A 16,616-nucleotide genomic window follows, 5' to 3' on the forward strand; every position below is an offset into this window, starting at 1 on the left:
GCACCTGCTGTGTGTAAGCACTAAGCACCTACCACAACATTTATGTTGTCTGTCCCTGCACGCCAACACAGTACTGAAGGGCACGAGGAGATAGAATCAGGGGGACCTTGATTTGTTTTACAGTCAACTAAAAGACAAAGTCAAGTAATTTATTGTCTTTGTGGAGAAGGAGCATTTAGTTTTTATGCACCACATATCTGGAACAAACTCCCAGACAATGGCAGGTCTGCTGCCACTCTCATTTATTTTAACCCATTTTGGGCGGGAACCCCTTTTGGTGTTAGCATTATGTTATGCTTTAGCCATTGAAAAATAGCAGATCTACAAGCTCATAGCGCGCCACTGAGATAGATAGATGAACGACTGACATAGAAACATAGCTTTTTCAGAAAACTGTCAGGATGTAGATTGTAGAAGACATTTTTAGAATCTGATCTCAGGTCAGAATGGGTTAAATCACAGCTAAAGACCTTTCTGTTTGCCACCGACTTTCACTGAGGTCCTTTTGTGTTTCCGTTGCTTGATGTTTTGTGTAAAGCTTAACCCATTTTGACCTGAGATCAGATTCTAAAAATGTCCGTTTGAAAATGACAGTTTTCTGAAAAAGCTATGTTTCTATGTCAGTCGTTCTTCGATTTTGTTTAAAATAGCAGACCTACAAGCTCGTAGATCTATTTTTCAATAGCTAAAGCATAGCATAATGCTAACACCAAAAGGGGTTCCCGCCCAAAATGGGTTAAGCATATTGAATTGCCTCATTGTTGAAATGTGCTATACAAATAATTAACGTGCCTTGCATTCTATAAGCACTGATATGACTCATGAAGCTCAAATGGGAATATTTATTTGTGCGCTGATGCATTTCTGACAATCACGAGATGAGTAGTGACTTTGAGTAGGCACTTTGTAGCAAAAGCCTAAAAATGGAATACTGTTGTTTATTAAAGCTCAACTATGGCAAAATTGACGCCTTTTGTCAGAAAATATTGCACACACCCAACCCTGCCATACTGAATGGCTGCTGGTTGAGCAGAGGGGCTTTGCTCATCATCATGAAGTGGTGTTCGTGACGCGGTCTATCTTTAACAGATGTTCCGGCACCTATAGATGTTTCTATATTAGTAAACCAACACAAAAGGTTTAAAAATGGATGGGTTCTATTCCTACGAAAAAAATTCTGCAACAATTGGATCACGCTCCAAAGCTTACAATGTAATTTACTACCATTAGGTGAAGTGAAAGGGAGTTGGATGCTTGCAGGCAGAATGCTGCTGTACAGATGTGACAAATACAATAAAACGTTGCTGTCGGGTTGAAAACCTAGCCGATCTACAAGCTCACAACGCCTCACATCGCGAGGCGTTGTGAGCCTGTAGATCTGTTATTTTCACAAATGTTGTGCGACACTCTTGTATGAAGTAGGGCATTCATTTACAAAACAAAAATAAATAGAAATATAGAGATACAAGGTTTCAACAATATAGTATATACAATCCTGTTTTGTCCTAAACCTTAAATCAGTATCTAAGAATGTTCCCATTCTTGTTTTGAGTTGTGACTAAATACTATGACAGCATTTGTGCTTTTCAGCTTCGGGTGCATGTATGCATGCACGCACACACACAGACAAAAGGTTATCTGGCCCTCACAAAGTCGCATTTTGACCAACGCAGCTCTTGAAATAAAATGAATTTGACACCCCTGGACTAGAACAAACATCATAATGAAGACTTTGATGAAACCCAAAACAAAAACCCAAGAAAGAACTGAAAAGGATTTGATCACAAGCTACACGAGGATGGAGTACAGAGCGCCACTGCGCCAGTAATGATAATGTTATAATGTTAATGTTAACAACAACGTTAATGTTAATAATGAAGGTATAATGTTGGTGGGTCTCACCTGTCCTACCAGTCCAGGGATGCCAAGCGCACGGTCGATCTCCTCCAGGCCGTCAAAGTCCTTCAACACCGTGTAAAGCTGGGACAGCAGAGCGCCCTCGTCTGACACACCTCCGTCAGCAGAGCCAGGCCCCGGCGCGCACAGTCCCAACTCATCCTGGGGACCCGGGTACACCGACCTACGGAAAGGACAGGTTTATTTTTAAGAAGCCCTCAATGTGAGGAAAAACTATGGTAATTTAGACAGTAAAAATAGGGACCAGGGTAAGTCTCTGCAAGATTATTTTCATGTAGTACATGTACTTCCTCCAGAATCAAACAAACTACGGTATGCCCTGGAAAGTTGACAGCAGTCAAATGTGGTATGAATTGTGGTGCTTTTTTAAGTGATATTATCAGTTAACACTTTAATCGCTCAGGGTTATTTAATCCATTACATTATAGCGCCCAGTCGATTTATAAACACGGACCCCTTTTTCGGACGGACCGGAAGTTGTTGTTGATGTGTGTGTAGCAGCTAACAATAGCCACACCACTCTAGAGTCGATCGACAACAACGGGAGACAAAAATCTATCGCGACTAGCGACTGGACCGCGGAGCGCCGTCTAACACAGGATATTTTTTCATAATTAGAGGGGATGATTTAGATCGCGAGTTATGAGCGTTTTAAGATTTTCGTTTTCATCAGCTAAACAGGGGAGGGAGTTTTTCGATGACGTCTCACTCTTGCACAACACAGAGGATTGCCCAACAGGCGCTCCCAGGCTGTGGAGCCATGCGATCCGTTCTCATATCAATAAACTTCGTCTTTTGGACAAGACTTCGTCCTGGGCGTCGGGAGTGTTAAGTATCTTACCTGTTTTGGTTGACAAAGGACGCCTGGTCAATGGGCATCATGCTGTCCGGCCACGGGGCTGTCTGGTTGGGAGGGGGCTGCTGCGTAGAGAACTGGTGGGCTGCCATACCCATCTCCATACCTGGCTGGGCTAGAGGACCAAGGAAGGACAACATGTTAGAGAAGTCTCGGTTGAGGCGGACATTACACCAAGTTCACTCAGGAGTTGTGGAACAGCCCCCCCCCCCAACCCCATGGACTTGAGAGTGCCGCAGACTGTGGAATCTTTTTCAAACAGGCCTGAAAACGTTCCCATTTCAGAAGGCCTTTTCGTGTTAAATTGTTGTGACCGATGTCCTTTTGCGCTTGACTTTCTTTTTTTTAATAACCCTGGATTTTTGAGGGGCTCCTATATTCAGTTATTTTAGTGTAGATTTTCGTCTTACACAAACATTAAATTCCCATTGACAATGAGTGGAGAATTTACGTTTCCATGTCTGATCAAATCGACATGTTAAGTCATGATGATGTACGATGATAAGAGTACAAATAAAATTAATTATTATCATCATTTCAGTATGAATTTTGTACAACCCATTGTAGTTATGAGACTGGCTTAGATATTATGAGACTGAGATGAGATGACTTTCTATGTTGTATCATGATAAGCCACAAGGTGGCAATCTTTACAACACTGAAGCAGTGATATTGCTGCTAATAGGCCCAGAATTGATCCAATGAGGTAAAAACTGCAAGTGCATTAAACTGGTGTCAGTGTAGTGTAATGCTATGGCACACTTCTTTCAGGCTTGGAAAAGGCCCACTTCCCACCTGAAGATAAGTATCTACTAGTAGCGAAATGGGGGCTCTACTCTATTTGGTCAACATGAACGCATGAAACCGCATGTTTATTAAGTGGTGCAACCACTTCCTTAAGTGACTATGTGTGTGGTTGGCTGGCTGGGTGGGTGGCTGGCTGCCTGGGTATGAGCACGAAAATAGCATGGTTGTTTCTCACCACCTGTGCGCAACCTAACACACACACAAACACACACGCACATATTAACTGTATATATGGTGATTTCGGGTGTGCCAGTACAGTATTTATTCAAGCTACATTCTTGCGTTCCGGTAGGACAGGCTCTCACCATTGGCCATCATCGGGGACTGGAGCATCTGCCGGGGCCCTGGCTGACTGCTGGGCCTGAGAGGGGCGGCGTTGGGACCCATTCGGCCCTGCATGGCACCCTGCTGCCCGGGGCCAGAAGCCCCAGGAGGAGGTGCCGAAGCAGACCCGACCCAGCCCTCCTGTTGCTGCTGCATGCCTGGCCGAGGACCGCCGGGACCCATGAGCCCTAGATGGATAGAAACACAAAGCCACGGCCGACAGTAAGGAACACCATAGACATATAAACGTAGACGCCCTTTCCGGCTCTGAGGCACGTGTCACAATTGAAGGCACAATTTTCCCGAGATTCCTTGCAAAGCATTTGCCTTCAATGAGCAGCTTCCGCGTGCGTAACATAAGTCCCGGAAAAGGCACACTGTGATTGGCCAGTAGTCACTTGAGTGACAGCGAGAGACATGGAGGAGTCGCATGAGTGACGTCACTTGGGCAGCGATGTTAGTAACTAGTAACTTTGTTGTTTGTGTTTGTCTTGCTTTGTATTGTAATGTATTGTCATGACTGTTATAAAGATTTGTTAAAAAAAAGAAAAGCCTTCAGCACTGCACTTCCGCCTTCATTGGGATACACGTCGCTCCAATGAACTGCAACGGCCAGTGAGGCATCTATTTTTTATAATATCTATGAGGAACACAGCAGCAGATGCCAGATGAACTACAGATGCTGCTATTGGTCTGAGACATCCAACAATATAGTTCTAGAGGATATCATTATCACATGTGACAGCGACAGAGTTCTGCTCCAATGTGGTTGCCCCTTACATTTCCTGTGCGAGGGGAAGTGAGTCACTCTGCCAGCTGTGACTGACAGAGAGAGAGAGATAGATGTAAGTGATAGAAAAATGCCACAGAATTGAATCACACGTACTGTAAAAAGAAAAGAGAGGCTTTCCGCAAAATCTCTGTGACAAAGTGGGCTGGCCTGTGGTTTCTCTCCATTGCCGTGGTTGGATTTACAGTACGTCAGTAACAATTGAACAATAGAGGAAATCCAATGCCGGTAATGCAGACTAGTTTGCGCAACAACAGATCAACAGTGTTACTTGTTAACTCCTGAGATTGATGTGGGAAATCCAACACTAGCAACCAGCCAAAATGCAACTGAATTGCTGCAGTGCCTGGTGAATGTGTGTCTACTCCGGCTACCGCTTACTTGGCAGGCGACCAAAAATTCATTTAGAGGTTATAACTTACACGTCAGGTGCTTCTAAAATGTGTGATTTACAATCTATTGTTGCCAGGAGACCGGCGGCCGTGCTATGATTTACTAGAAAGACTTCTTATATTAAACAATTATTTGCCTAAGAGAGGTGGCAACTCATGCACATTTTACAGACATACTGGCATCTCTCAAGTTCTGACAAAGTAATTGTTTCTAAAAATAAGTTGGAGTTGATAGAGCTGGACAGCAATAAATCAAACTAACTTTGCTGTAACAGTCAATGATAAAGATTCATCAGTCTTTACATGACAATTTGTCTTAATGCAGACGGTTGCTTTCCAAAGGTATGTTGCCCTTTTTCTTTTATTGTAGGTACCTTGGCCAAGGAGCCAATCAGCATACAGTCTTTATCTATTTTGCCGGGCACACTGACAACCATTTACATATTTATCAAGGGGATCAAGGGAGATGTTGCCAAGAGTGGAACAGCACTCAAAACTAGACGAACACACAAATCTAGACCAGCGGTTCTCAAACTGACTGTAGGATAACAGGACCCGGTCAGAACAGACCCGAGGAAGTCTTTTAAATTACTGGACCCGGTTCCGAAAAGGAGACAAGGATCCGGAGCCGAGGATCAATTACATTTCTTAGACCAGATCCGTACTGGACCTGATGCACAGGCTACAATATATATCATTACTAAGTGAATTTATTAATGATCGCTGTGTGTCTGTCCTATTCCGGGTCACCAGTGAAATGCATGTTGGGACGGCTTCCGGGTCACCAGTGAAATGCATGTTGGGACGGCTTCCGGGTCACCAGTGAAATGCATGTTGGGACGGACACAGATTAATACTGGGACACACTTTTCCGCATAACAGACCCACACAGGGAAATTCCGCGTAACAGACACACACCGGGAAAACAACTCGGACGGGGCATGTTAACGTGAACACGCGCGCTGTTTCGACACCACACTGAACATCATTTGCTGTTCATATATTCAGAACGGGTAAGGACTAGTACTTATAATGGACCCTTGCAGGTCTGCAACTCTCTGAGTACACAAAATTAACCTTACGGGTCCATTTGTAACTATGCTCTCAGAGTTATGGAGGTCCTTGACATTTAAACGTTTGAGAATCACTGAACTCTAGACCAGGGGTTTACAACCTTTTTATACCAAGTACCACCACAGAAAATGATACCACGTACCACCATAATAACTGATGTTAAAATACAGGAGCGTAGTCCCTATTCAGCTATTAACACAGGAGGAAAATGTAATTTATTCTTTGAATCGTTTAGTTTTTGTTCCATTCTGTGGCGATTAGTTGTGCGTCGCCACCCACGCCGTTCAGTTCACTCAAGGTACGTTCCTTTTTTATGAATGACACGACGTCACGCAGACGGGCATCTGCTATAGGAAGTGCTGCGTCGGCGTCGGAGGCAGCAGCCTGAAGGAGTGACGGTGTTTTGTGTTACAGCCCTTAAAGTTTATGTTGTTTGTCGCACTGATATCTTTTGGAGTGGAGGACAAGTTGCTATGGTTTGCTGAGGATCAGCATCACACTGAGTTTGTGATCGTAAGGAGGACGCCCTCAGAGCAGTGGGGATTTAAACTTTTTCCTTCCGTGAATAACCGGTAACATGCAGAGCTCAGCTGAGGGGGTTGTTATATAAACTGGTTTACAAGGAGTTTAACTGTCGGGTTTTGTGCACAGTGGATATAAACTAACCTGACTCCGCCAGATGGGGCAGCTTCTAGCAGCAGCTTCTAGCTTCTAGCTGCTGCTGATTGGCCAGGCCGTTTTGTGGCCAGGCATCAAGTCTGCCTGAGAGTTCCCAGATGGGAGCAGGAGGGGGGAACCCAGTGTACTCTCTGCTGCCCCATCTGGCGGAGTCAGGTTAGATATAAACGGGAGCTGTATGGGAACTGAACTGAACTAATTGTGCTTTGAGCTTTCAATATACAACCTAAACTGCAATTTACAGCGTCTGTGCTTTATTACGTGTGTTACCATGTTCGTTGCACAGCCTTATGCAACGGTTTAATTCATTATTGAACATTTTGTCACGTTACAAACGCCCTGGCTGGCACGCCCTGCACATTTTCTATTCAAACCATTACAATTCCTAAGCCAATTTTGCTGCTGATCTGGTGATTATCAGCACAACTGATAATATTTCTAATGGGATTTATCCGTCCTCAAATCTTCCATTAACGTCTAGTTAATAGAAGTGTGCTCATTTCAGCTCGGCTGGAGAGCCCATTTCAACCAAATGCTTGGTCAGAAGAACTACCTGTGCCCAGGCGGTGGCGTAACCGTCTGGGCACCCAACTGGTAATCCAGTCGCAGTGTGCCGCGGGTTCGACTCCCGAGCCCGACACGGCCTTTACTGCATGTCTTCCCCCATCTCTCTCCCGTTTCCTGTCAGCCTACTGTCTGTCCCTTCAAAAACCAATAAAAGGCGTAAGCCGCAAAAAATATCTTAAAAAAAAAAAAAAGAACTACCTAGTAATATACTGTCTTTTTTCTTCTTTTTTGGGTGACTCCTAGAGGGAGCATGAACAACGATCTGGTGTCACCCATTTATAAAACAAATATGGGCAAATTCACCTTCCAAAGCACTGCTACCCAGGTGTGGAAGGCCCTCCCCCCCATCCCTCAAAAACAAACGAATCACTGGCTTCCTTCAAGACAGGCCTAAATTCACCTGTCAGCAGGTCAAAGGGAGAGGAGATGATCGCCCCAGCCTCTTTATGCTAATAATCCCCTTCCGATTACCTTCGGCCCCAACCTGTGCATACTGTATATTTCATGTTTAGGAGGAAATGTATATGCTGTTTTAAATTATTATTGTTATATCAATTGTTGTTAATGTGTTAAATTATTATTCATGTGTGAGTGGATGGGACCCGAATGGAAACAAGGTCTTTCTTCGGTGAAATCCTTTTTTGGACAAAAATGTCTGACTGTACATTGTGCTGTTTGCATTTATATGTTGCCTAAATAAAATATTCAATCAAATATTTAAAAAAAAAACTCCTCTGAGTACCACCAGGGGTAGTACCACTAGTGGTACTAGCACCAGTGTTTGGGAACCTCTGCTCTAGACCAGGGGTTCTCAAAGTTTTTGGCCGGGGACCCCCGGAAATGCTTTGGCAATGTCTCGGGACCCCCGCCCCGCCCCCTCCCGACCCCCAATATAAATTGACTGCTACAATAACCTTAATAATAGAGACAATACACCATAAATAAATACTGAAACCAGATATAATAATTAGGGAAGGTGTATGCATGTACTATGTGTACTATATGTAAACTCTTCATTTCCTTTTTCCAGCCATTCAGTTGCAAAAAACAAAAAACACTTTTTAAAAAAATAATTTGGGGACCCCCCAAAATAATTTGGCGACCCCCCGAGGGGTCGCGACCCACGGGTTGAGAACCCCTGCTCTAGACGATGGGACTATTTGCTGGCAAGCGGCAACACCAAACGCACACAGGCCATCTCTCTCCACCCACCTGCGTTGACCATGTTGGCCTGATTAGCCATCATGCCGTGGTTTCCCGCCATGCCTTGCTGCTGCTGCTGTTGCTGCTGCTGCTGCTGCATGAGGGTGTAGGGGGCGCTCCTGGCCCTCATGGGGTACTGTAACGAAGGCTGCTGGGGGGACATGTCCAGGGAGACGCTCCTCACAGGCCCCCTGCCCGGCTGGCCTGGTCGGACACCAGCACCACAGGCTACATTATTTTTTTTTTTAATTTAATCCCACGATTTTGCAACCCAGTTTTTTCACCCAGTGCCAATTATCTAATGTAATCCTGGGCGCTACACTTCCTCTGCCAACCTGGGGGGGCAGCGGACTGACCTCATGCCTCCTTCTATGCATGAGGAGTCCAAGCTGCTTCTTTTCACCTGACAGGGGGGAATTTCCCTGGCCGGACGTAGCACGTGGAAGGAACACGTTATTCCGACCAGTTCCTTTCCCCTCCATCAGGCGCCCCGGCTGGCCAGGGGGAGGTAGTTTTAAAGACCAGGATTACTGCATGTTTTTGTGAGGGTACTTACCCTAGGGGACACGGGGAGAACATGCAAACTCCACACAAAGGCCCTTTCGCCAACCCCACCTTGGGTATGGGCACTGATGACGCGGAGGAGGGAACACGCCCCCAGCGCCCACAGCGGGAATCGAACCCAGGACCTACCACTAGTGGTACTAGCACCAGTGTTTGGGAACCTCTGCTCTAGACGAGGGGACTATTTGCTAGCAAGCGGCAACACCAAACACACACAAGGCCATCTCTCTCCACCCACCTGCGTTGACCATGTTGGCCTGATTAGCCATCATGCCGTGGTTCCCCGCCATGCCTTGCTGCTGCTGCTGCTGTTGCTGCTGCTGCATGAGAGTGTAGGGGCTGCTGGCCCTCATGGGGTACTGTAATGAAGGCTGCTGGGGGGACATGTTCATGTCCAGGGAGACGCTCCTCACAGGCCCCCTGCCCGGCTGGCCTGGTCGGACACCAGCAAAGTCTGAGGGAAGAGAGAGACGTGTTGTGATGAGTAGGGGGCTAGGCAAGTAGCCATTAGAACCAATAACTGACTTAACCCATTTTGACCTGAGATCAGATTCTAAAAATGTCTTCTACATCCTGACAGTTTTCTGAAAAAGCTATGTTTCTATGTCAGTCGTTCTTTGATTTTTCAAAAATAGCAGACCTACAAGCTCGTAGCGCGCCACTCGGTGGCGCGCTATGAGCTTGTAGATCTGCTATTTTTCAATATCTAAAGCATAACATAATGCTAACACCAAAAGGGGTTCCCGCCCAAAATGGGTTAATCTTTAATTGAGAAGCAGGTTTTTATTATTTCTTTGATATATATATATTTATTTATTTATTCTTATATAAAAATCACACCCGTGTGAAGTGAGGGGCGCTCATCATTGTACATCATCATCATCAAGAATTTCGATGTTTAATTTACGTCATATTTGGCAGAAATTTGACCTAATTTCTCCTTTCATTGTCAATGGCAAAATATTGAGACGTGTGGGGACAAGATTTAGAGGACATTTGACCTGAATTCCTTGACATGACTGAGAGGATGATCAGTAGCCACTGTGCGCTGCTCTCACGCAGTGGGTTTGTGGCACAAGTTTGCGTTTTGATACTTGGCGGGTACAGGCTTTAGTGTAGACCAGAGTAATCTAGTAAGAGAGTGGTGACACGCTTTGATCTCGCCGCAAAGCGGGTGCCTATGGGCGATAGTTCCAAACATTGCTCCTATGGCTGGAACTATTCCATTGAGATAGAATGAGCACTTCCGCATTCCATTGTTACAATGCGAGTCAACGGGGGTGTCATTACTCTCTTACTAGATTACTAGACATAATATTGGTCCGTCTGTCATTAGACCGACCACCTATACCTCAAACCCTAACCTGACCCTAACCACAAGCACGGAGCAGCGGATCGTCGACCGCATGTCCGACCGTTGTTTCCGCATGTCGGTCCGTTGGCGTGTCTAAACTGCGTGTGCATCTCTACTTCGCGCCAGTGCATCAAAAACGTGTCACAAAAAACATGCAGTAATCCTGGTCTCTAAACTGCCTCCCCCTGGCCAGCCGGGGCGCCTGATGGAGGGGAAAGGAACTGGTTGGAATAACGTGTTCCTTCCACGCGCTACGTCCAACCAGGGGAACTCCCCCCTGTCAGGTGTAAAGGAGCAACTTGGACACTCAGGCATGAAGGAAGCATGAGTTCAAGTCCGTTGCTCTCCCCATGTCCCCCATAGATGGGGACTAGGTTGGTGGAGGGAGTGTAGAGCCCAGGATCACATTAGATAATTGACACAGGGGTGAAAAATGGGTTACAAAATCATGGGATAAAAAATTATAAAAAATCAAAATAAAACGTGTCACGAGAGGAAGTACGGCGACATATTGCAGTGTTGATTGGTTTGTTGGGACTCACTTCCAGGGACCATGCCAGGCCCCATGCCCCTGTGTTGTTGCTGCTGCTGCTGCTGTGCCACCATGGCCGGGTTGGTCTCCGACATCTGCAGGATGTCGTTGATGATGTTCTGCTTGTCCATGGCACTGGGCAGCGAGACGGGCCTCTGCTCACAGAACAGCTGCGGCTGAGAGCTCTGCAGGTCGTTCAGGATGTCGTCGAGCTCCGATGACTGGGCAGGAGGCACAGAGAGAGAGACACACAAACACAGGAAAATAATGTGAGGAAGAAGAGTTTTATAGAAAGATATTATGTACTGTACACTTAGCCTGGCTAATAAGCCAGACCGAATCAGCCGTTGGCAAAAAAAGAATTGCCTGCCGGCGGATTACGGTCTGGAGAGGCTCAATTGTACGCCCATTTCCTACACCAGAGAACTGGTGTGGCCAATCGGGACACAGTATGCAATATGGGCGGGCTTTGGTACAGTGACGTTCAATGCTTGAGAACTTTGACTGACAGTAGCTCTGACCAATTGCGTCAAAGAGAAAATGTTTGAACCCGCCCCCTCGGGAAACAAGATCCATACACAGCATCTCCAGACTCAAATACCACACGACGTGTGATTTGAGTCTGGCTTATTAGCCAGGCTACTGTACACTAGATCTACAAGATCTACAAGCTCATAGCGCGGCACTCGGTGCCGCGCTATGAGCTTGTAGATCTTGCTATTTTACGTCAGGCCTGAATGGGTTAAGTAACACCACAGAACCCCCTGGCCCAAAGGACCCCTGGGGGTAGCCCGGATCACCACAGAACCCCCTGGCCCAAAGGACCCCTGGGGGTAGCCCGGATCACCACAGAACCCCCTGGCCCAAAGGACCCCTGGGGGTAGCCCGGATCACCACAGAACCCCCTGGCCCAAAGGACCCCTGGGGGTAGCCCGGATCACCACAGAACCCCCTGGCCCAAAGGACCCCTGGGGGTAGCCCGGATCGCACTTTGAGAACCACCTCTTCTTTATCTGAGCCATAAGGGGCCGGCTCGGCCTCGCTGATAATACAGCAGCAACCCCAGCCTGAAATGGACCACTTTTCCTGAAAATCTAGGCCAGACTTCACATCGACTTGGCTTATCAGACGACACAGTACTCCTCCGCTGCTTCTTATCGCCTTCCGTTTGTTCCGTCAGACAGACACACTACTTCACTACTACAGTCGCTCCTCATTTCCATGCCCGATATATCTTTGAAAAACATATTATAACAAACTGTATCCGACCCGTATATACTAACCCTAGGGCTGGGCAATTAACCGCAAATATATAGAATAACTGATCTGAAGTAATCTTGCTCATGTCGGTGAAACGAAAAGCAGGTGTTTAAAGAAAACAAACAAGAATTGAATTTCTTATACCAACGAATCGACAGCCGAATAGATTTCTTTATAATAGAGTAGACTAAACTGATTAGTCTGATTAGACACTTAACCCTGCATTATACAAAAGTACTCAGAGCCAAATCTACAAGCTCTCAACGTGCTTCACAACAACACTTCACACATGCGTTGTGAGCTTGCAGATTGGCCATTTGCATTCATTAATTGTAATCGAGGCAATTTAGTGTGTAGCCCGTGGGAATAATACGGTACAACAAAATACAGGGAACATTCGGAAACACGGTCAACTATAAGCACACATGGTTTTAGAGTTGTCAAAGCTGTGACATAACAGAAAGGGTTTTTCAGGTTGACACGATGGGAGAAGGAAGGGTTATAGATAGGCTTGGGCAATATACCGATATTACTGTTTACCGCGATATTTTAAATCAATACCGGTAATATCGCGGAGTATATAAATAATACCGAATACCGTCATAATACTAATATCGTAATTTTACCGTCATGTAAATATGAAAAAAGAAATACCGAATACCGTCATAATACTAATATCGTCATTTTACCGTCATTTGACCGCACAGTACAGTACAGTACAGTACAGCGGAGTACAGTACAGTGGAGTACAGTACAGTACAGTACCGTACAGTGGAATACAGCACAGTACAGTACAGTACAGTACAGCGGAGTACAGTACAGTGGAATACAGCACAGCACAGCACAGTACAGTACAGTACAGTACAGTACAGCGGAGTACAGTACAGTACAGCGGAGTACAGTACAGTACAGTACAGCGGAGTACAGTACAGTACAGCGGAGTACAGTACAGTACAGTACAGTACAGTACAGTACAGTACAGTACAGTACAGTACAGTACAGTACAGTACAGTACAGTACAGTACAGTACAGTACAGTGGCCAAAACATAAATAGCACTCTATGGGGAAATTCAGCCCGTCAGTGTGATATATTAATGTTATTAATAAAACCGATAATACCGATTATCGCGGTATTATTCACGTTATCAATACCGATATCAAAAAATCAATATCGCCCAAGCCTAGTTATAGAGCGTCGCAGTCCCGCCCCCTTTCATGACGACACCAGGCCCAGGAAATGATTCCCAATGCATTTTTCCCATAGACATTTCAAAAAGTATTTATTTAAAGACCTTATAAGCGTCGTACAAAGCCAACTCTTGTCATGACAAATCATGACAACAAACACAATATTTTGGACCAAACAAATAATTACAAAGAAGAAAAACAACAAAAAAAGTGTTCTTCTTTCTAATTATTTGTTCAACCGGAAAAATTGTGTTTGTTGTCATGATTTGTCACGACAAGAGTTGGCCTTGTACGAGGCTTAAAAGGTCTTTAAATAAATACTTTTTGAAATGTCTATGAAGAAAATGAACGGAGAATCATTTCCTGGGCCCTGGTAGGGGGCGGGACTGCGACGCTCTATACAGGGAACATTCGGAAACACGGTCAACTAAAGCACACAGGGTTTTAGAGTCGTCAGAGCTGTGACATAACAGAAAGGGTTTTTCAGGTTGACACGATGTGGGAGAAGGAAGGGTTAGTTATTATGAGATGGCTGGAGCTTGGCGGCCGCTGCCAAACTTTGCACTGCTCTGTGTTCCCCTACTGTAAACACGTGCACTGAGCCTGCCCCAGTGCAGTCAGTGTGCTGCCTGCTGCCCCCAAGGCTGCCTTCACATGGGGACGCTCTGTTCATACAACAGCCTTAAACATGGCAAGGCCGTACTGGGAAAACTTGCACATGTATACACAAACAGTGGGTGTGTGTATATACATATACATATACATATACATATACATATACATATACATATACATATACATATACATATACATATACATATACATATACATATACACACTATACACTAGTCCATAAATTAGCCATCATTTCCAACCACCGTCCATCGGGGCTATGGGACTGCTGTCTGTAACCATGACTACAGATCCCATTGTCTGTTCACAAAAACCACTAACAAACTGCATCAATTTGGGAACAGTGCAAAAGTGGTTTGGTCGCCGTCATCGTACGGTAATTATGCCAATGGACAATGGACCCGTGTGCAAGTTCAGATCGATTTGTCAGCCCACTGAGGAGAAAACGCAGTTCCAGACAGACCGAGGTTTCTTTTTTATAGTAGGATTGATAGGATACATATATTTACACAAACTGTATCCGACCCGTATATACACAATACTAGGGCTGGGCAATTAACCCAAAATATATCGAATAACTGATCTGAAGTAATCTTGGTCATGTCGGTTAAACGAATAGCAGGTGTTTAAAGAAAGCAAACAAGAATTGAATTTCTTATACCAACGAATCGACAGCCGAATAGATTTGTCTTTATAATAGAGTAGACTAAACTGATTAGTCTGATTAAACACTTAACCCTGCATAGTTATACAAAAAGAGTGATAAGAGCCAATCTACAAGCTCTCAACGTGCTTCACAACAACACTTCACACATGCGTTGTGAGCTTGACCATTTTCATTAATTAATTCTAATCAAGGCAACATTTCAAGATAATTGTGATATTGATTTGCACACACACACACACACACACACACACACACACACACACACACACACACACACACACACACACACACACACACACACACACACACACACACACACACACACACACACACACACACACACACGTCTACTGTGTAGATGTTTTGATCTTCCTTGTGTGGCAGATCATAGTGTCTTTTTTTTTTTTTTTAAGATATTTTTTTTGCGGCTTACGCCTTTTATTGGTTTTTTGAAGGGACAGACAGGAAACGGGAGAGAGATGGGGGAAGACATGCAGTAAAGGCCGTGTCGGGCTCGGGAGTCGAACCCGCGGCACACTGCGACTGGATTACCAGTCGGGTGCCCAGACGGTTACGCCACCGCCTGGGCCAGATCATAGTATCTTTACCCATCTCTATCCAACACAAACTCACACGAACTGTCTAGGAACTGTCTACAACGATGATGCTTGGAACTCCACCCACACACTGTGTGTGTGTGTGTGTGTGTGTGTGTGTGTGTGTGTGGAGTTCCAAGCATCATCGTTGTAGACAGTTCCTAGACAGTTCGTGTGAGTTCGTGTTGGATAGAGATGGGTAAAGACACTATGATCTGCCACACAAGGAAGATCAAAACATCTACACAGTAGACACTACCTTTAACTAAAGTCACTGTTGGAAGATTAATTGTCCGTGCTTATTTGTCCGATTAAAAACAAAAAGAGAATACCCTTTTTCTCTAACCTCTCCCTTGCTATCCTTTTTCCTCCAACCTCTCTTTATTCATTGATGTTTATGTCAATAACTAAACGTGCAGCAGCCGTCTTGGCCAGGCCTCCCCCTGTGTGTGAACTGGATTCTCCCTGGGATTTGTTCAGATAAACAAAGGTTAAGTAAAAAAGCTAAAAACAGGAAAGAAGATGCTCACTACAATAAAAAGAAAAAAGGAGTATAGTCCACATTATGCTGAACCATCAACATTGATTTTAGTATGCGCAGTGCTTCAGGGCGAGGGGGGCCCAGGGGACTAAGGTAAATAAGTTGCACCGTCTGCGAGCCGCCACCAGAGAGCAGCACACAAAGTTTTCCCTGCCACAGGGCCTGAATGTATGGAGGAAGGTGTCCCTAGATGGGGTCTATGCTGGCCAATAACCACCTTAAAGTGACATGGACCCGTCCAGATAGACCCACTACACTTCCTAGGAACTTCCTCAGTCATATGACAACGACGTGCCTCCGGACTCTTATCATTCGTCAACTGAAATGTGACGTCACGGGTAAAAGTTAGATCATTTTTTATGAAAAAGAAAAACATAAATAATAATCAATACTGTAGACGTCAATATTGCTCAGTAGTACATGGTGGGGTCAGCCATATTGGGCAATGGCACAAAGACCAAACACCATGACTAAGGCAAATATTGTTGACAGTAATGAAATAGTAATATGCTGCAAGTAACCCATGGAGTGTGCTGAAAGTGTGTCTCCGTCGATGCCCGACCTCGTCCACACCTGTCCATGCAGGCATGCATACATACAGCAACGACAGCCTGACACACACAACAAACATATCTGCTCATTCTTTCTCACACTGCCAGCCATGTCAAGATA

At 45.1% G+C, this 16,616-nt stretch overlaps 1 protein-coding gene across 1 annotated transcript in view; it reads right to left on the reverse strand.

Annotated features, from left to right (window-relative positions):
• ncoa2 (nuclear receptor coactivator 2) overlaps nt 1-16,616 on the reverse strand; it is an 81,163-nt gene that overhangs the window by 14,569 nt on the left and 49,978 nt on the right. Inside the window, exons 6-12 of the mRNA XM_079489297.1 lie at nt 12,049-12,100; nt 11,069-11,279; nt 9,411-9,626; nt 8,618-8,812; nt 3,886-4,092; nt 2,759-2,888; nt 1,903-2,080 (exon numbers count right to left, since the gene is read on the reverse strand). Coding sequence (XP_079345423.1) covers nt 1,903-2,080; nt 2,759-2,888; nt 3,886-4,092; nt 8,618-8,812; nt 9,411-9,626; nt 11,069-11,279; nt 12,049-12,100 — 1,189 coding nt within the window. The remainder of the gene's footprint in view (nt 1-1,902; nt 2,081-2,758; nt 2,889-3,885; nt 4,093-8,617; nt 8,813-9,410; nt 9,627-11,068; nt 11,280-12,048; nt 12,101-16,616) is intronic.

Source organism: Electrona antarctica, assembly GCF_951216825.1.
Source record: "Electrona antarctica genome assembly, chromosome: 20".
NCBI lineage: Eukaryota > Metazoa > Chordata > Actinopteri > Myctophiformes > Myctophidae > Electrona > Electrona antarctica.